This window comes from Centroberyx gerrardi, chromosome 13 (assembly GCF_048128805.1).
Source record: "Centroberyx gerrardi isolate f3 chromosome 13, fCenGer3.hap1.cur.20231027, whole genome shotgun sequence".
In the NCBI taxonomy this organism is placed as follows: Eukaryota; Metazoa; Chordata; class Actinopteri; order Beryciformes; family Berycidae; genus Centroberyx; species Centroberyx gerrardi.
Window position 1 is genome coordinate 21577636 of NC_136009.1, and position 21427 is coordinate 21599062.

The window sequence follows — 21427 nt, forward strand, 5'->3', positions numbered from 1 at the left end:
GTATAGCCCAGTTTTAGACTAAGCAGTAAAAACACATATTTAAGCCATGCATAAATAGCTGTAAAACTCCAAAATATGCACCAGTGAAGTCCATATGTACAAGATATCACTTGATTTTGTCATATATCCCAGAAGACGTAGCCTATGATGATGTAGATGTCTACTAAAATTTCACTTTTAAACCCTATGCAGCCTCATTTTAGCCTAGATATCTAGAACCATTTTGATGTCTTTTAAATGGATAATAATAAAATTGCTCAGTGCTATTACTACTACTACAGTCATTGGGCTTATGGGAATATACCAGCTGCTGGGAAGGAAAAGTGAAACCTTATGATCGGTCCCCCAGCAGTGTTTGTTGTTATTGTGAAACATACTGGATACAGTTACTAAGATTCACCAATGACAACAACAGACTCCACCCAGGCAATTTGATTGGGTAAGGTGAAGCCTACTGGAGGATTATGGGTGCTCAAGAGTTGCTCCTGAGGACTGACTTTGGATCAGCTTCTACTTCCCAAAGCCTAACCTTTCCCAAAGGTAAAAAAAAAAGAAGTCCAAACTGAGCTCGTGTCAGCATGTGGAGGCTTCGTTCCACTGTACTGAGGGTCGTGTCCCAACAGGCCGAGGCGATGCCTACACAGCCAGGCAGCCAGACCTGCATGCTGCACTCGTCCCATCGCTGCCAGGTACAGCGTCGAGTCGCTGGAATGTTCCTCCCCAGCCCACCTTTGTGAACACAGTGAGGGATTTCTCAAACATGGCTTCCATTTTCTACCACATGAATAAAATTTATGTGACGGAGTTGAACGGGGAAGAGCGAGGAGATGAAAGAACCGTGGAGAGAAAAATTGGAGCGAGACTGTTTGCACGTGGCAGGAAGAGGGAGGGAAATGAAGAGAGGGGGAAGTATGAAGAGAAGTATTTTTTAAGGGAGGGCAGAGATAGAGAGATAGAGATAGAGAGAGAGAGAGAGAGAAAGAGAGATTTCATAGTGCCACTCAATACGTCTTTATGTGCCACAACCTGAGAGACAATGAGCAAAGGAAATAACAAAACAAAAAAACTGTTTACATATTATAGATCAGCATACTCCATTACAATTTATTTTATTTGATATATTTTACTGTATTTCCTATTATACTATACTTTCTATGATATACTCTTATTCACATATATTGTTATTTTTACATTACAACTATTATTATTACCATTATTATTCATTATACAGTTTATTGGACTTTTTTTAAAATCATCATTATTATTAATTTTATAATTACTGATTACTACCAAAGCTTTGGCAATATATACTGAACTGGAGAGAGAGAGAGAGAGAGAGAGAGAGAGAGAGAGAGAGAGAGAGAGAGAGAGAGAGAGAGAGAGAGAGAGAGAGAGAGAGACACTATGTTGAAGTAGGAAGGAGGTGATTTATACATTGTTCTGTAGGTTTGCCAGCTGACCTGGCTGAGCCTGTTCTGACACGTTCCTGTTTCTCTCCTCTGTCTCTGGTGTTCCCTTCAAGCCAACGCCCTTCACATTCCCCTAGTGGAGCTCAAGGCTCAGCTTCCTCATCCCCAACACCCACCCAACACCCAACACCCTCACAACAACCACCCAGTCAGAGTAAACAGCCCTTCGTATCTAAAGCAAGGCGCCATCACCTACCTATTGTACTCTCTTTACCCGGTTTTCCAGACTTTGATATCTCCGCCACAAACACCCGTCTTAAATCTGAGCATGGGTCAGTGAGAGGTTTTTGCATTTTCCACTAATTTGGTTAAAGAGATCAAAAGTGTGCGTCGTTCCCACACATATACTGATGTGTAGTGAGATATCATTCAAACAAAGATGCCAGGCAAGAAACAAAAGTCACGCCACTCTCATTTCAGATTAAAAAAAAAAAAGGAACAAACATCTTCGGGTATGACTCATGTTGAACGCAGAGGAATTCCCATGACAGCAAAAGTAACATTGCAATGAGGCCAAATTGCAGAACCATAAAAACCTCAAACAAGAGATTAACACATCAATTGATCCGCATTACTACTGCAGGAATCTGGTCACTGCTTCTTGGCCTTCCCCCCCCCCATTGACATTCAGTTGCTGTGTAAACAAGCTGTAAAGCAAGCTCATTTCTTTTTCATCCAGTTAAAAAAATAAAATCAAACTAAGACAATAAAGCCACTCCCACCCTCCTCCAGCTATGCAAATCTCAGCCCCCTTTGATCACCAATGGGGGAAGAGCAAGAGAAAGGGCTGGTAAAAATCAGTCGATGGGTAAAATAGCTGTTGGTTATTTCAAGGAAAAACTTGTCAGACTTGTTCAGAGAGACAGAAAGAATTCATACTTAGCAACAGTCTGAGGAACGGCTGGTCCTTCGGGAAGGGGTGTGTGATCGAGTGGGCCACAGGCTTTCGTGTAAAAGTTTAGCTGCACTGCTGATAGATAGATCGAGCATTTGTGTTTCATTTTGAGTAAAAACTGAAAACGTACAGACCTATCTACAGTATTTCCATGTATGATAACATTAGCGGCTGGAACAGTTTTACACGGTACAGAGATGAGGTAAAGTGAAGAGCCCCAAGCAATACTGTCAACAACAACAACAAGTCACGCTGTTTCATCATAATACTAAATGCATTATGTATGAAGCGACTCCAACTAATAGAATACCTTGCGTCCCACTTACTGGTCCGCTCCCAGACCTTGAGCACAGAAAACAGACATGTAGAACAAGGCTGAGTGGGTGTTTTTCAGAAAACACTGTAATTTTCCCAAGAACTGAGAAGACAGGTATTTCCCTCAGAATGTGCTGGCCTATTTAATGGCCAGGTAGCATTCAAACAGACTTTTTTTTCAGCCTTCTGTAAAAAGTAAATGTGTCGTCCCTGTTACTCATTGACACATCATGACATTGATGTGAAAGCCAAACAAACAACAAAGGCCCTCTTACTTCATGAGTGAAAGTGAAACTGAAGTTATTGTGACAAGAAAAAAGAAAAAGTGTGTAACCCCAGCTAATATACATTTCCCCTTGGTCCTTTTTGATTTAAGAAATTATCTGATCATATATATAGATCTTTAAATAATATATACGTCAGTAAGTCTTCAAAACTGTTGCCCACTGCTGAAAAAGTAACTGAACTCTTATGCGGAAAATTCTCGGTGTCCTTGCCATGGCGCTTCATTCTGATAACGAATCATTCCTCACTGTTCATTGACTAGGACGACCTTCCCATTGAGTTCAGTGAGAAAATTAGCCAAGCAAATAAGTAGCGTATCTACTGTACAATAGAAGCAAACAGCAATTTTATCCTCTGTTCTGGAGCTTCTCGTATTTTTCAGCCTGGACACTACAGGGTGGAGCATTTTCTTGTTATTTCAATAGGGAAATGTTATGCTGTATCATGTTTGGGCATTTATTTGTGGTTATTGTCGACAAATTTGCTGATTTTATCGCAGGAGGTGCAAACAGTAATGCTTTATATGCATTTCCTGTACATGGGGGTGTTTTGTGTTGTTGCCACTTCATCTGTCATGTGGTTTTCTTTTTCTGAATAACCGTAACAAAAAAAGTCTAAAAAAAGAACATGAGACACGGGTGGGTACTTTGTATGGAAATGTAGTTCATATTACCATGATTCTGTGAATTCAGGATGACAGATTCTTGGTTTGTGTCACTCTTGCAGCAACAGTAGCTGATGAGTAGGTAAGATAATAAGCCAGCAAGCTAACAATTCTCTAGCTCAAACCTGAGAGAGGACTGGTTTTGTTAACTAGCCTGGGAACACAAAACACTCGAACCACTTGCTCTTTCATTAAAACAGATCAGACCAGGTGAATCCAAGTGGAGGCCATGTCCTCTTATTGATCTCACCTGTTAGACCTAATTCAGCCATGAAGGAGGACATGTATGTGGAGAGGATTTAAGATTTGAGACAACTGAGACATTGATTATGCAACTCACTGTCAGGAAGGCAATTTTGATATTGTGTACAATCAGTATCTGACACTCATGACTAGCGACCAGAAAAGTAATCTATGTTTTTCACACAAACAGAGATACGATACAACCTTCAAGTTCTCATTATGTCTACGCTGCTGCCGGTATGCGACTGTTATGACAGACGTGGGTGTCAGTGTGGTTCTCAACCCTGGTCTTCAAGTGCTGCTGGTTTTCTATCCTACCAGCTACTTTTTTAGATGATTTTCTTGGCATTTTGGCCTTTTTATAGACAGTTTTAAAGTCGATAGAGATAGGAAAAGACTGGGAGAGAGAGGGGGATGACATGCGACAGAGGTCCTGGGCTGGATTCAAACCCAGGACGATGCGTTTACATGGTACGTGCCTTAGACCACTGAGTCACCAGGACGCCCTCCTACCAGCTAGTTAACTGAAGTTCACTACATTCACCTGGCATCCCAGGTGTAAATCGGGCCCTGATTAGATGGTTTGAATGAAAACCAGCAGGGTTTCTGTGTCCCAAGGACTGGGATTGAGAAGCCATGGAGGGCCAAGAGTCTGGTTTTCATTCCAACCAAAGTCTACACCAGGTGATTTCACTGACTAACCAGAGAGGAGGAACTAAGCAGGGAAATCACCTGCTGTATTCTTTGGTTAGAATGAAAACCTGCATACTCTCAGCCCTCCATGGCACATGGGGTTGAGTACTCCTGGTTTAGGGGTTTTAGCAGGTGACCCGCTCTGTATCGGTGACCTACCTCCAGCACCGGGCCGGCCCCCAGAATGGTCCGCTCCACCCCCATGGTGGTGTATCTCTTCTGGCTGAGGGCGGTCAGGCAGTGGATGAGATAGCTGGTGCTCTCAGTCTTCCCTGAGCCGCTCTCCCCGGATATCACAACACACTGGTTCACCTGCTTGCTCAGCATGCCGCGGTACGCCACGTCCGCCATCGCAAATATATGAGGACTCAGCTTGCCCAGTGGCTGGTTCTCGTACATCTTGACGTACTTGGGGTTGTAGTAAACGGGCAGGAACTTATAGGGGTTGACGGCGATGAGAATGCCGCTGGCGTAGGTGTAGATTTTGTGTTTGTAGAAGCGCCGGCGTAAAGCCTCCAGAATACTCTCCTCAGTCAAAGTGGGGAGGCTGCACAGGTTGTCGTAGTCCTCTCCACCTGCTTGCACCTGGGCGCCTCCGTCTTGGGCCTGCTGCTGTAGGATGAAGTGATACCCCTGGCTCTGAGGGTGCCGCTCCCGGGCCTCCAGGGGCCACAGCAGGGCCCGCTCCACGGGACGGTCCCCGGCCTCCAGCAGCCGCTCCTCCCCTCCGCTCTCCCTCAGCTCCAGCAGACCGTACGCCCGGCTCACATCCAGGCCCAGAGCGGCCACGGCCCTCTGGATGACCGCCGCCGCCGTGTCCCCGGCACCGACCCGCAGGGTGCAGTGAGGGGCCGCGTCCCGGGGCGGCCTGGGGTAGATGTGTAGAACGTGGGCCTCTCCATCCTGACCATCCGTAGTGCTCATCCTGACACACAGAGGCAGGCTTCAGCATACCTCACTGCCCCAACTCTCTACCAGCATCCACTGCAGAGAAAGACAGGGAGGGGGAGAAAAGTGGAAGTGAAATAAAAAGTACGAACTGTTCCAAGTCATGCTTTTGTACATTTCAAACATACTTTCCACATCACTTTTTTTTTTTTTTTTTTTTTTACATTATCTATTCACACATGCCAAACTTTCGTGTACGTACTTGTCCAACAAGCAAGGAAGCTACTGAAGACAGCAATGTAAAGACAAAAGCATAAGAACATACGTTTGCTTCATTACCGCTCATTTACATGCAGACATATATCACCGATAATCCATATTTCCCTTTATTCCCATCAAAACTCCCCACCCTAAATACGCCCAGGTGAAAAATGTGAAACGGTAGCAAGTGTCAAACACGACCAGACGGTCAAAAATAAGCCTCACCTTTCCAGGAAGAGCACTCACTTCATTTCAGAAAATAAAAACATTGCTGACAGCAACGAGGAAGATCTCCGCACCCCGGTTTCTCCAATTATACAACTTGAGGGAAAAAAAATAAAAAAGTTCCTCCACCTGCGCTTCCAAAACGGTGAGCAAAAGAAAACTGCTTATTCCCAGTTTTAAATTATGCAAAAGTAATTTCCCAACGGTTCGGCAACGTTATTGCTTTTTATAAATCACAGTTATTTAAAAGAAAAGGCCTTATTAAGATCTCCTCGTCGTCCTGGTCGGATAGTTACTTCCTAGATTTCTCCACACGCGCATTCGTCGACGAGGTGGAAATAAGTGGATGGTTTCCCTTCACTGACCTGAAAGATTTCACCCGTTTGCCAGAGGAGATAAAACTGCAAAGCCAACGCCGACAAACTTTATAATAACGGGGAAGAGAGAAGGTTAGACTTCCACATTACCGAAAGGGATAGCTGATAGAGTGCGAGAGGCTTGCCAGCAAAACGTAGGCGACATTATAATTTTGTCTCTCTGAGTGAGCAAGTTAATTGACCTCATTTGTTATGACGGGAGAGTTGTGAGGATTGAGCGGCGCCTAGTGGATTTTCAAGGTATTACAACACGATCACTGTACACGCCTAAACTTCTCATGATGAAAAATCACTATAATATTCCTATATACTACTGCAACAGGGACTTAAATTGTGTCTGTTGTAGTCAATAGTGAGATTATAATCACTGTATCCCATGGTATGGCATTATATTCCCATAATAATCTTGTAGGATATTCAGTTTGTAGTTTTACTGTGATATTTGTATGCGTCTAAGATTTTAGAGATTTTACAACATGATTACTAGAATTTTATTTATCTAACCTAAATTTAAACCAGGAAGTCCACTTGAGATTCAGAATCTCTTTTATGAGGGAGACCTGAATTCCTGTTCAATCAATCAATTACTAGGAAATTCATTTAAAATTAATGTTGTTATATGAGAAAATGTGTGGCTAACACATCAGGGGTTAAATGTTCAGTCTCTGAAATTTACCTGTGAGGGGCAGCAGTATAGCAGCATTATGCAAATGAGTACCTTTATAGAGCTTATACAGGCCATGTAACCTGTCTCTGCACAGTTTTATCATTAGTTTACCTATTATATGGTTTAGATCCATAAATAAGTTCATTTTGAATCACTTGAACACCACTGTTTTATTCCTTTTTGTTTTAATCTCATCTGCACATATTTGCATCTCACCCGGTCCAATTAGTTTTTATCACTTAACTTCTGCCATTTTGTAACCATGCAAATAAATAAAGCAAACCAGCTGAACTCAACTATCCATATGGAATTGCCGCTGGATGCCACAACAGAGCAGTTTGAGAGTAATGGCAAATTGAGAGCAAGTAGGCCTATTTTAATCCTCACAAAGGCTAAGTGCTTCAGTCCTTGATACATTCAGACCTTAAGTAGCATGAAAGGGCAGAGTCTGTGCACTTTGTAGATGCTCTCCAAACCTCCAGAAGGAAGTACACTGTTTTAAGTCTAAAACAGCAATAATCAACACACACACAATCATTGAATAAAAAATCCAGTCTGCATTTCATGGTATCTCAACATGAATTTAGTCAGGCACCACATACAGTATGTGTAATTACAGTGTAGGGGGGAAAAAAATCAATTACTTTAATAAAATTTCATAGCAATGCAACAAGTTTTTTTGGTTTTGTTTTCCAAGCAGCCTATATGGATTTCTGCACACATCTGCAGAAATTTTAATACAACAGTCCACGGGAACACGGCTCAAGGTGAAAACTAATTGTGTACATGGCACCCTGACAGCTGAGGCCGTCCAAAATCAATAACATGTCTTATGATTATCAGTTTTGCCTATGCTAAAGCAGCAGCTGTTGGTATGGGTGTATAATGACTGCACACGTGAGAGGCGGTCTGTCCTAATTTAGCGAAGAGGCTTGCAGACGCGGTGACAGCTTATTATACTGTGAAGAATGAAGAGAGGCGCCGTAAACTGTTACTCAGCACAAATCAGCTGCTGTTGACAACAAGCATCCACAGAGGCAGTCAGATCCACACACACAGGAAGACAAACTGGGACACACACACACACACACCACACCTACACAGACAGATGCACACATACATGCACACACTGTTCCTTTCTAACTTCACTAAACCTGACAAAATATCCACTGCTGATTGCTGTAATAGAGATATTCATGGTAATTTCTGCTAAGGTAGTCATGATCATTTTAATGGTAACAATGATGATGAGGTTCATGATGATGCTGTTAACGCTGATAGCATCGCATTAGGTGTCACTCTTGTTCCTGCTGGACTGAGCCAGTTCTTTAAAGACACACTGAATCCAGTTCAGTAGGCACAGGAGTACACAACCCCAAATTCCACATTACCACAATCCCAAAATGACTGATAACACAAAATTAAAACAATTTATGGTACAATATAAAACAGTACAAATCAATGTAAGTCCATATTTGACACACTCATATTGCTTTTGTAGGCTTGATCCTCTTTATCTTAGATATTTTGCCCGTTGAACTTCAGGTAAAGATGTTTTTCCAGAATAGATATACAATGTGTTGATAATCCTCATATATTTAAAGTAAAAGTAGGATGATACTGTGTGAATGGCTGCTGTGGTTTACAAATCGCAGTAACTATTGTCGTCTTTTATTGGTCTTTTTCTCCCCCAGCCATGAAAGTCACACAGACCAGAGGAAGCTGAATACTGTGCAGTGTGTCTGGACATGCAAAGGCTTTTACAGCATTCCTGTTTGTTTTGCAGATGGCCTGGCTTCTCCGTCCTTCGTGTCGTCTTCCCTCACCTCGGCGCAGGAACCCATTCTTTCATGTCAGACACTGAACTTAGCCACTGTGAACAATTCCCGTTTGGTTCAATGCTCACTAATGAGCTAAGTTCTGCATCTTCAGAAAAGTCACTCCGGGACGGCGTTTGCAGGAAGAGGAGAGCGACGAGCGTCCGGCTGTTTGAGCCGAAATGTGAGATTTGTATATCATTCTGTATATAGAGAAGAATTCATTGAAACGTTTCTTTATACAATGCACAGAGAGAAACTTGTTTTTACACTTGTCAAGTATACAGATAATTCCTGGAGATCATGAAATTGACTGGAATCATACACAATCATGTCATACACTGTAATGAGGCATAAACCACTGGCTGCTGTTCAGTGATTTCAGTGATTTATCCAAATGAGAAAACCAGGTCCAGGCTCAGTAGTCATGGCATACATTGAGGCTGACTCTGTAGAAGAAAATGAGATAATTAGAAATAGCAGATAGATATGGACGATACGCTTATAAAATCATATCAGTTTACCACATTACACTGTGAATGTACAAGAGCAGAGGTGCCCCAACTTTTTGACATTAGGGCAAATGTAAGATAAGTTGTGGGCCAAAAATTGCCACTGGACAACAGTTTATTACTTTGAAATGCAAAAAGTTTAATAGCCTCTCGGGATCTTTTAGCACCAACTTGCATCGTAATAAGCCTCATAAAAGGTGAATTGTCTCACCTCCCTCCTCAGATGTAATTAAATTGCACTAAAATAGACAAGATACAGAGCATTTGCATTCTCTGGAGTGATCAAATGGGCCAAACAAAAATTGTGTAGGGCCACAGCTGGCCCTCGGGCCCGGCGTTGGGCAGCCCAGCTCTAGAGGGTTTTCTAAACTGGACATAAACTGCGTGACTACTAGATGTTTTATAAACTTTCAAAACAGCTATCAGCTTTCTCTTTTTTGCGCTTGGTGGGTATATTCCACCCCCTCCCCGGCTGTGAAGAGTCTCTCCCTCTTGGTTTGTGCTCAGATAGTTTGTCTGAGCCTCAGGACACGGGCTCAGTTTTCAGAATAAACTGTTAGTCCACCCAACAGCGGTGTCATGACATCACTGCTCAGTGGAAAACAACTCACTCTCACGTTCATACTGCTTTGAGCTGGAGCCTTACCAGCAAAACTTGTCACACACACGTACTACATACTGTATACGTGCGCACACACACACCAACCTGATATTCGTGCGGTTTCTTTTACTTACAGTGAAATGTCACGTAATCATATTTTTCTCCATTATCTCTTTTCTCGTCAAAGTTGCGCTGGTTTAAATCACAGTAAATCAACAAGGATACGGAGATAATGAGGCTTAATAACAGTATTAATGAGGCTATTCTGTCATTTTCCTCATCAATTCTCTATTGTTGCCTCCCAAATAAAACATCATCATAGGCTCTGTATTCAAAATGAATTTCACACTCCTACGGCGGCATAAACTTGGTAAACACAACCCAGGTTGGATTAGTTTCAAGAGTATCGGTGTCCGAGTGAAGTTACCTGAGCTCCACTGTCATTATGTCATTTTTCACCCCGCTCCAGGAGAAGAAAAGGCAGCCGCAGCCTTTGTCATCCTGCCGCCTCCTCTCCGCTGCTGGAGAAGAAGCGTGATGATCCATCCTGGGATTAAATAAACAACAGGACAAAGCCTTCCAACTTCACGGTACTGCTTTCACCATCACATACATTACTTTGTTTAACCTTCATTTCTCCAGTGCGGCTGGGGTCAAAGATCTCTTCTACATGGGATGCCCAAGGGAGGCGACGGACAGAAAAACAATAAAGCATTTCAGAAGTAGTAAAGTTGATCTCGGAAAAAAGTAGGGAGGGAGAGAAGGAGAACAAAAGAGGAAGAGGGAGACAGAAAGAAATAAGCAATAATGGGGCTCCATATTCAGCAGTAGTATCCTCTTACTATGAAAAGATGCACTTAGGAATCAAAGTTGTAACTGATAGTGCAGTGTATCATTCCAAAACATTTTAAATTTCATGTTTTGCATACAGTTTGCTACATCCCATCTTACATTCCTCCTCTATTGACCTGAGAGTTTAGATACCAAGCTCATGCCAGTTCTTGCATCTAATAATAAAAGCGCCTATAGAAGATGTGAATCACAACTCACCAGTTTGTTGGACGATGACGTGAAAGGTGGAAGAGAGAGAGAGAGAGAGAGAGAGAGAGAGAGACAGACAGAGGCCCTCAACGTTGTCAAACCCTGATATCTTGTCTCTATCTTATGCTCTTGTCTTGCTGTTGTATGTTCTTAGCAAGACAGCGGCCGCTTTCTGCTCCTCAAGCTGTTCAGTGTGAGGTGTGGGCAAAAAGAGGGGGAGTACGTGTGGAAGAGAGGAAAGCACAAAAGAGGGAGGGGAGAGCGGAGGGGAGAGTGGAGGGACGAGGGGAGGGAGAGAGGATGATGGGACAGGTGTGGAATTTACACACCCTGCCGGCGGTGCACACTATTGGCATATTTGCTTCAACGTGATGAGTCACCCTCCCACCGCCGCATGTGGAAGTGAGAGAAAATGTGGGTGTCTGTGTGTGTGTGTGTGTGTGTGTGTGAGAGAGAGAGAAAGAGAGAGAGAAACAAACTAAAGGAAAAGGTGTGAGATGGAGGATGCATCATTGTCTGGGTCAAAAAGTGTTTTGCGAATAATAATAATTTTGTGTGTTTTGATGCGGTCTGCTTCTTGTGGTACCAGATGAGTGGAGGAGGGCTGGGGGCCATTCATGAACTGAATTGAGAATGCATGGTAAAGTCCAATTCAGTTCCTGGAGTCGGAATTGGAATTGGAATTGGAATTGCACCCAGCTTTAAGGAAACAGAATTGGAATCGAATTAGAATGAATGAAGGAAACTGAATTGAATTCCATTAAATTCCATTAAATTCCACTTCTAAGAGAGGTTGTCTTGACTCGCTAAACATTATAAATCAAACATTATGAATCAAATAAAAGACAGTTAAACAAATCAAATACATTCAATCATAATGTATGTGTTACGATTAGATTACATTACATTATGTTGTGCATAAAATACCACCTGAAAGGAACCTTTAACATTTTATGATATTCAGTATTGATAATATGTAACATTATGTGTAACTTCAGATATGTGGTAAGAAAAAACAAAAAAACATGGAATTTCACAGAATTTTGTTGAATTTAATTAAACTTCGTGAAATTCCAATTCAATTCCAAATCTGTTTCCTGTAGGGTTTTTTTCAAATTCCAATTCCTCAGTTGATTTGGAATTGATGAGTTCATCATTAATTGACCCCAACTCTGGAGTGGAGGTTACCACATTAGGAGAATTCAGGTAGTGTAAGTTAAGTTACCAATCACAGAAAATTGCACTAAACTGATCTTCACTCGCTTGTAGTGTCCTCTGTGGCAAACACGACCCATCTGGTACTTCAAAGCACGTTAAAACAAACGCTAAGAAGTATTTTCAAACTCTATTGGACCCAGAAGAGGAGGATCAGGAGGAGATGGAAAACTTTCACCCTCTGTCGGCTGCGGGCCTTCAAGTCAGTGTCTATACCCTCCACATACATCCTGCCCTCCCTCAGCCTGGATGATTGTTTTGATTTGAGGGCTGCAACCCGATACCCAGCGCTTCCATACATGGCTGGTACGTGTCACTGTCCCTCTATAGCGGGGCGGCGGGCTGACAAAAGGGAGGCTGTCTCCACTGTTTTTTCTTCTCGCCTTTTAAGAGCACTCTGCAGCGCGCTGCTCTCCGGCCCCTAATGCACCCGGTCCATTTAGCAAGGCAGAGCTGTGAAACCCAAGATCACAGGCATGGTCAAAAACACTTTCACCCTCTGATTGAGCCAATATCCACTTTACATTTTGAGGAGAAACAGGAAACTGATATGTATTACTGTACATGTATAATACACAACCTCTGCACAAAGTTTTTCTTATTTGTTGTCATCAAAACATGCAATTGGAATTGGACATGCAACCTGTGTCTTTAACAATATACATGCCGACAAGCCCCAGATATGCTTGTTTTATTGCCAATTACCTTATATTCTGTCCCAGGCCTTAATATTTCCCTTGTAACCCCAGCAATTACATCCAATGCAGTGATGAAAACACAGAATTCACTGCACAAACTTATTTACTATGAGAGAGGAAAAGCACATACAGCATTACAGCTACTTTATATTCTGTCCCAGGCCTTAATCTTTACTTGTAACCATTACATCCAATGCAGTGATAAAGACACAGAATTCACTACACAAACTTATTTACTACGAGAGAGGAAAAGCACATACAGTATTACAAATAGCAGCAGCTATTCCATGATTTGTTCTGTCCGGTTTCTCTGGGTTTCTCTGGGTTTCTCTGGGTCATTGTTTTGGAGCGTGAGTTGCAGAGAAGAAGAGGAGAGATGGGGCGGCTTCAGTGTGAAACCAGATCCAGTCTGGAGTGATGGGCAGCGCATGGTGGAGTGTCCTGGATGCATTAGCCCAGGCTAATGGGCTAGCTGGCTCCAACAGAGCTGCCTGTCCATTATGTGTGGCTACGGCTGGAACAGTCTGAAGGTAAACTGCTGTTGACTGCTCTGATGTCTGGCAAGGCCTCAGACCCTCATGTCATCACTGTATGTGCTGCTGATGTCCAAGTTTAATGACGATTGTGTTAATAATGACAGAATTTCTACTGGACACAGAGTTTGTGTTGTATATTCTTATTGTCTATTGCAGTCCAGTGTCTATTGTGATAACTCAGGTTAGTCAAATCATCTTTTAAATGTCTTCTTGGGGCTAGATGGGTTTTTATGCAAATGTTTTCAGTTTAGTTTGTCTTGTGTTCTTTTTATTCTTTGTGCCTTTTTTCTTCTGTTTTCTGTTAATTTCTTTTGAACCCTTGTGCTATTTATAGTTAATAAGTGATATATAAATGAGTGATATATAAATTAAGTTTTTATTTCTATTCTATTAGGTTGCCACTGCACTAGCGGGTGGTCAGAATGACTTTAAATTTGGCAAATGCATTAATTGGGAATACCTTTACTTAGTTTGTGAAAAGCTATGGGAGCAAAGATGGCCAAGTTATTAACCTAAAAAGAAGAGAATGCCCACACACTGCTTTAGTGGTCCCAAGCATGATTTCTTTTTTTATTCTTTTTTTTATTCTTATGCTGTGAGCACAAGTTATTACCCTATCGATTTTTAAAGATTTGCACAAAAAGTTTAACTGACTTTAAAATCATCATAGTAATCACTCCACTTGAAAATCTATCTATCTATCTATCTATCTATCTATCTATCTATCTATCTATCTATCTATCTATCTATCTATCTATCCATCTATCTATCTATCTATCTATCTATCTATCCTAATAATAACAATAATAAATTGTATTTGCATAGTAGCCTACTTTTTAGAACAGTACAACAATGCAGCTACAGCATAATAAGATCATGAAAGTAAATGGCAAAAAGAAAAAAGATTAATCCTCCTAATAAAATAATATCAACAGAAATCATATCAACAAAGAAAAATCAGCTGCATCGAATATGTCACACATTAGCATGGCTTGAGAAATCAGTCAAGATATGGGAGAGAGACATGATCCATGCATGCAGAAAACTTCACTTCAGTCAAAACTATGATTTTGACTGAAGTTTTCTGTCCTTGAGGTTCAGGAGTTTGGCAGCAGCTGATTGGAGCCTCCATGTGTGTGACGGTTAAAGAGGTCGGCGAGATAGAAGGATCCAGGTGATGGATAGCTTTGTATGAAGAGAGAAGTGGCTTGATCTGCATTCTTTGCTGGATGCAAAGCCAATGGGCGTTCTGAAGGCTGTGAGTAATGTGATCCCTGGAGCCGGACTGAGGCAGCACACAGGAGGAGGGTTTTGGACGTACTGCAGTTTGCTCAGGACTTTGGAGGATGTGCCGTAGAGGGTGCTGTTGCATTAATCAAATCTTGAAGTGATAAATGCCTGAATAAGAGTTTCAGCGGCCAAGAATGGGAATGAGGGACAGAGACTGGCAATGTTTTTGTGGCGGAAAAAGGTCGTTTCACTCAGTAGGTCTGCACACTGCAGTGAAAAACTGAAATCATGTTAAGCAGTGAAGTTATTAGATATCTTTAGTCCTTTGCTTACTCAATAGTGACATTTAAGAAAAGCAATTGTGTATTTTTGAACAAAGCTAAATTGATTAATATAGGAGATATTTGATATCAGGTAACATGTTTTTTAAAGCACATATGAAGATTTTTTTAAACAAAACAGATATGGCCAAGGATATGAAAGCTGGTGAATACAAAATTTTGTTAATCCCCATTTGACTCATTGTTTGCAAAAGTGATTTATTTGATGGGATCTTGCAAAAGCTGTCAAGAGATTCAACATAGCACAGCTGCCTGATTTTAGGTTCATGAGCACCACCTATTGCTCATAGTCAGAATATTCATCTATTTCAGAAAGGTGAAAGATGTTCAGATCTTTTCAATCAAGTCTCTAGTCTGATAAAAAAAAGAGAAGAAGAAGAATTTGCCACTGTTCTATATGCAGGTTCATTTACTTTTGAAGTGAACAGCTGCAAACTGTGCAGAACTCACTCCACACGCCTCTCAGTGGGATCAGTAGATATCCAGTTGCCAACGGAACAGGAAAACAACATCTGTGGAAATGACTGGGGTGACCCTTGACCCTCCCAGTGGTTTGTGGGAGTCGGTGACACTTTGCGCATTCCAGGCTGTCAGGTCCGCTGCACCTCCCCTCCCTGTGCGTCTGTGGTACAAGTGGTAAGACGGCGACGATTACATGGTGCTCGTATCCCACAGGAAATGCAGCTCAGCTAATTATATTCGGCAAATTTGAAGTGCTTCGTTCCAAAACACCGCATAAAATAAAATTAATCATCCGTGAATGAAAGGAGTGACACTTGTTTTCCCAATTGGTTGATATCTCATTTTTGGAACGAAGCTCTTCAGTTCAGTAATTGTCAAACTAATGCACAAATTAGTTTCCCACGAATGTCATTTCTTGAGTTTTCTCAATAAATAGAGATCTCCTCAGGAATATTTTGAGGGCCGCTGTGCACTCTGTGACATTATTGCTTTTGAAAGAGAAGTGAAAGGGGTATTCACAATCCAAGGCCCGAGAGTATGATGAGGTTTCTTGCAAAATTAGGTGTCCGCTTGCAAAATATGACACCTGCTTTTACAAAATGATCGAAAGGCACAAAGTAAAGCTTATCATGGAATGGCAGTGAAGTATTAGATATCTTTAGACACTTAATTCTAGCATTTAAGAGAAAGCAATCATGTTTTTTTTAAATAAAGGTGACATGTTTGGTTCAAGGCTGTGACAAACTGAGTATCCATGCTCACTACACACAAGAGCAACAGACAATATTTCATCATAAATACTAATGGCAGACTATTAGAGGCAGAACTGCAGTGATTAACATTATAGTGCTGTGCTCATTTGTAAAAATTTAGCATGACAAAAATATATTATTTCAACTACTCAGAGTTCTGCCTTTCAACAAGATGCATCACCAAGGAAGTAATGGAGATGTATGTATTGTGCTTACAATAAATTAGAGTTAGAATAAAGCTTTATTATCCCAGAGGGACAATTTGTTTTGCAGCTAGCAGAGTTCAACATAGGGCAACATTGAGACAGGATGACGGTACAAAAAAACACATCTAAAATACATCAGCACCAAGATTTAACAGTTAATAACTCAAGTCAAAATAAAGAAGAAAAAAATGCTTCAACAATCAACAGACTGGTATACAGCAATAACTGAAACCAGCATCATTAACGTCACTTAACACTGGAGTCAAAGGCTGTATTTGTTAATCGACAAAGGCCGTATTTGTTAAATTACAGTCTCAACAGCTCATAATCTACTCAAAATAATCAGTGCTGATGTTCACAAACATGCTAGTTTCTGTATGATTTCAGAACACGGCGACTCTGACCAAAAGCTGCTTTTATCTAAAACGCTCTCCAGCCCTCAGAGGAAGTAAACATGACGTTCATCATCCAAAGGATCTTTTCGGGGAAGCGCTGCGGTGACTGACGCCAGCTGTTGGTAGACGATGGCAGAGAAGGAGAGGGAATCATACGCACAGACAATGCTAAACAAGAGCGGCAGCACTAAATAAGATACTGCCACTTAGGAAAATAAGAGAGGTCGCATGGCTGGAGCCAAGACTGGATGTTGTGTCAGCACAGTGTGTTGAACCACACTCCCAGGCTTGGCTGTTCCTGGAGTCGGTTCAACCAAGGTCACGCAGAACTGCCCATCTCTCTTTAATGGCTGTTTACTCAGCATAAAACCCGCTCTCAACACCTCCAATGACCATCAGTAGCTTTTGCTAAGGCCAGGCGAGGATATCTTTGCAAACTTTCAAACTTTCTCCACTCTAACGAGGTCACCGAGGCCCTTTTTATAACGTTCGATCCTAGTTGGCATCTCCTCTCTCCTCAGATTAGTTGTGAACCAAGTGATGGGGCTCACTAGCGAGGAGCTATTGCACACAAGCCGCTCCACAGTAGAGAATGAGATGATGAGATTTTTTTCACCATCGGCTGTAAATGTACATTACTTACATATTACAAGAAATCGAGAGCTAAATGAAAAAAAAATCCACATAGAACTAGACACTCTTTCAGGGTAAGATACTATTTGAAGCTGATATGAGACAATGAGCTGATAGGAGACATTGAATATGGCTTACAGTAGATTTCTCCCCCGGCGCGCAGCTTTAAATGCAACGCTATTCATCTCTTACAGGAGAAATTGAAGGCTGGAGGCGATATGTGTTAAAAGGCAGTGTTTTCCACACTCCCTCTTTCACCGTCAACTTTGACACCGCCACATCTCTGTAAAGTTTTGAGATGCAGTGTTGCTTTGAATGGCGGTAAATGAATGACTCAGCCATTGTTGGAGGGTAAACGTCAGAGATTACTCTGCACAAAGGGACGGCCGTGAACTTGAAGCTCAGGGGAACAGTAAAATTGAGTGCTTCTAGACTGGCTCGCTCTGTCCCAAACGCCTGTTGAAACCAAATGGGAAAACTGCAGTAGATACAGTATGCTGCAAGGGGAAAAAACAGGCATCAAGCTGGTTGTTGAATGTTTTCTGCTTAGTATGTATTACAGCGAAGATGTCTGCAATATTTATATCTTGACTGCATCTGAAAATGAGTTGATCAAATCTAAGGAAGACAGGTCTAGTGAGTTTAATGAGTGAAGCCTCATATTCCCTGCCTGTTACGTGATCAGTGTGAAATATCTGGCTGTGGATGCCTTACGCTATATATAACAACTCTAAAATGTAACACCAGGTAGCAGAAATGTTACTTGAATTTCATCATTCAGTGGTCCAAAGATGTAGATCCTCAAGAAATGTTAGAATTTTTGTAGGCAATGGTCTTAAAAAGCTTTTAAAAACATATCTGAAATCATATCTGTGATACCTTACATAATCTTTTAACACACCAAATTAAACAGCCAAAGGCCTTGGACTTGTGCTGGTTAACGGACAATGTGATGCAAGCTTATCTGGGTCAGTGTGTGTTTCCGCTGCAGGTCAGCTCCGACTGAAAAGAAGTGTGACTGTCTGTTCCTGTTATAGACGCGGCGTCCCGGGCCGGGAGAGGAGGGCAGGCCTGGGCTTTCATGTCCCGGGCCGATGTGCTCATTGTGCCTCGCTGTTTAATTTAGAGGTAAGAGCAAAACCTTTCAGTGGGATTTTCATGTCACTTCGTACCCTCTAGCCTGGCTGTAGAACTCGAGTCGGATCTCCAGACAACTTTTCTGACATCTTGGACTTGTCTCGGTATCATGTCTATTTTCACTCAGACTTGTCTTGACCTCGGATGTTGACTTTACTTTCTTCTCTACTCTCTACTTCTCTACTTTCTCTCTGCTTTTCAAAGATATATTTCTCTACAGCTGGTCCACCTTTATTTATCTTCTCCCCCACTATTTAAGGGATTATACCTGTGTATAGTATGTAATGGTCCTCAAACTTCTATGCATTGATTAGTCAAAATCTTATACATTAATCATTTGGATCCTATCTATCCTGCAGATAGATCTACATCTCTGCTGATCCAAAAGAAACTTGGGAAGACATGTACAGTGTTTATTTCATTTTTCGGTCTTGGTGTTGAATAGGATTCGATTTGCTCTGGTCTCGGTCTTGACTTGGCCTCAATTTGGACTTGGTCTTGAGTCAAACCCACCTGTATCTGGTCTTCAAATTGACTTGGACCCGACTAAAGGTGTTCTTGACTGCAGTCCTGCCCTCTAGACACCCTTGCATTCACTGTCACATGTCCCTTTGTTCTGCCAGTGCAGGATTGATAAAATCCCCCTCCCATGCCTGCCATCTATCTCTCCTTCCCCTTGTCACCACTCAAAAGCCAAACCAGGTAAACACCACAACTATTTTTCTCTCCACTCTTTGTCCCCATCCTCCCCAGCGAGGGCAATCTCAAGCCAACAGGGCAAAATGAATCATTTCGTTCCTGTTTTCTTACTGTCATCCATGGCAACAGCTTTCTGCAATCCCTCCCAGCTTCTCAAGTCAGCGCCTACTCTCCCCCTGTCATTATTCTGTCTATTAGTGCTTTTTGCCACTGCCATTTGGATTTCAGGCCGATTTTAACGGCTGACTACCATGGTGTCCTTGATGCCTCTTACATAAAGACAAATTGGAGAGTAACTTTTACATGTACAGATGTGTGCAGATTCACTGTCTGTACAATGTGCTATGAGATATGTCACATGTGATAACGACTGATTGTTTGAAATGGTCTCAGTAATTTAAAATCCTAGTTTAATTTCAAGTAGCAAAATCAAAATTTACTGCCAGAACTCTTGTAACAATAACAGTTTTCTCTTTTGACAAGGCATTTCCAACCTTGCACTAACAAAGGGATACAAGCAAGCCTAGTGATTTGCTTGACAGAGCGTGCTTGTGCCTTTTGCAGCAAAAACACATTGTGTCTTCAACTCCTGGGCATTTCCAACCTCACACTAAAACCATTTAGTTCTCCCACAACACTCAAAGAATACCTTATCTTGTGAGTTGCTTGATACAGCATGTTTATGTGTTGTGGCACCATTTAGCCATGATGCAACGGTCTTTCCTGGCTTGGAAGTGGGAATTGTTTTGTAATCCTCTTTGGAACAACACAAGCATTGTGTTCCTAAAAGCAGGACATGTACCAACGCACCGATCACTGATTTAAACCATGACCTCACTGGGTGTTTGATCTAAAGTGGTCTTCAGTGAAATTGGCTCGACACTGTCGCCAGTCGCTATCCAAGCGTGGAGAAATCACTCCTGACTGGAGGATCAGAGTTTTTCTGTTTCTTTTGTCTCAGCGAGTCCCATCCTGCTTCAAAGCTTTTTTGGAAAATTGAATACCTGCAAGATGCCCCAAAAGGAAATCAGTATGAATCAGTATGAATCTGACCGCTTATCAATTTCTTCACCTTCTTTGTCTTTTTTAGATATTTTAAACACACACGTTATTCTATTTTTTTACCTTAAAAAAATAGTCTAAATTCAAGGCTAGATGAAACTTTTACTAGCTATTTCATGATAGCGGTGGCACCTCAGTAAATGCATGAATTTACTCACAATAGAGGGTTAGAGTGACCTCATCTGAATTCTCCAGAGACCCTGGAACAGTTCATCCTTCTTAATGCACTCAATCTACACTGCATGTACAAAATATCAGGGACGCTTACTCTTTTCATGAAGTGCACTGATGAGGCAAATCCAGGTAAAAGCCATTATCCCTTATCAATTTTCCTCATCAAAACTACACCAATAACAAAGGAGGACATATACATAGATATAGAGAAGCAGACGAGTTGGAGAAGGATTTTTAAGCTTTGAGATAATTGAGATGTGGGTTGTGCAAAGAGCGGCTGCAACTCTAATATTTTGTACATAAAGCATTAATGTGTGTGAGTGGGAGACTGACTCAAGTCTGAGATTTTGTTAAGGCTCTGAAACTGTGGGATATTTCACATTTTTGCCAAAAGGAAATGTATTGTACTCCAGAGGGGAAATTGTTTTAGGGGGGGGGGGGGGACAACTTTTTCTGCTGCTCTTTTTAGCTTTGATTATGCACAGTTATAATTATAGCATACGTGTCGGGGAGTTTAAAATACTCATGGGAACATCATGTTGCACACCAAGGCAAATAACAAAAAGCATGTGACCACAGCATTCTTAGAATATTTTTGCTGGCTCCACGGCAACCTAACACAATGTTCACAGCAACATGCCCTGATATCTATATCACAGAGAACCCATTAAACGCACCATATCTTGTTCTCTAGTGCAGCAGTAACAGTCTGCCTATCAGCCTGATACGAGACACACAACTCTACATCGTTAAATAACACACACATATCGCTGTAAGGTGAAAACCTTGCGACTGCAGTTGTGGTGATTTTTTCATATTTTAACTCCAATCGGAGTAAATAAAAAATGCACAGTGTTCAATCTAAAAAGAGGGTTTTCAACGTGGGGTCCGGGGACCACCAGGGGTCCTTGAGGGGGTTCCAGGGGGTCCACAG

At 41.7% G+C, this 21427-nt stretch overlaps 1 protein-coding gene across 10 annotated transcripts in view; it reads right to left on the reverse strand.

The window, feature by feature from the left end:
* The window catches only part of LOC139919413 (myosin IXb), a 31353-nt gene extending 24891 nt beyond the window's left edge, over positions 1 to 6462 (reverse strand). For 8 of the 10 annotated variants that reach the window (XM_078287502.1, XM_078287503.1, XM_078287498.1 and 5 more), the window contains exons 1-2: positions 5939 to 6462; positions 4724 to 5548 (exon numbers count right to left, since the gene is read on the reverse strand). In XM_078287502.1, the coding sequence (XP_078143628.1) occupies positions 4724 to 5488 (765 nt within the window). In that variant the 5' untranslated portion in view covers positions 5489 to 5548; positions 5939 to 6462. Of the gene's footprint in view, positions 1 to 4723; positions 5549 to 5714; positions 5815 to 5938 lie in introns of those variants that run through there. The other 2 variants (XM_078287500.1, XM_078287499.1) reach the window with 2 other exon arrangements.
* Positions 6463 to 21427: the final 14965 nt, after the last annotated feature.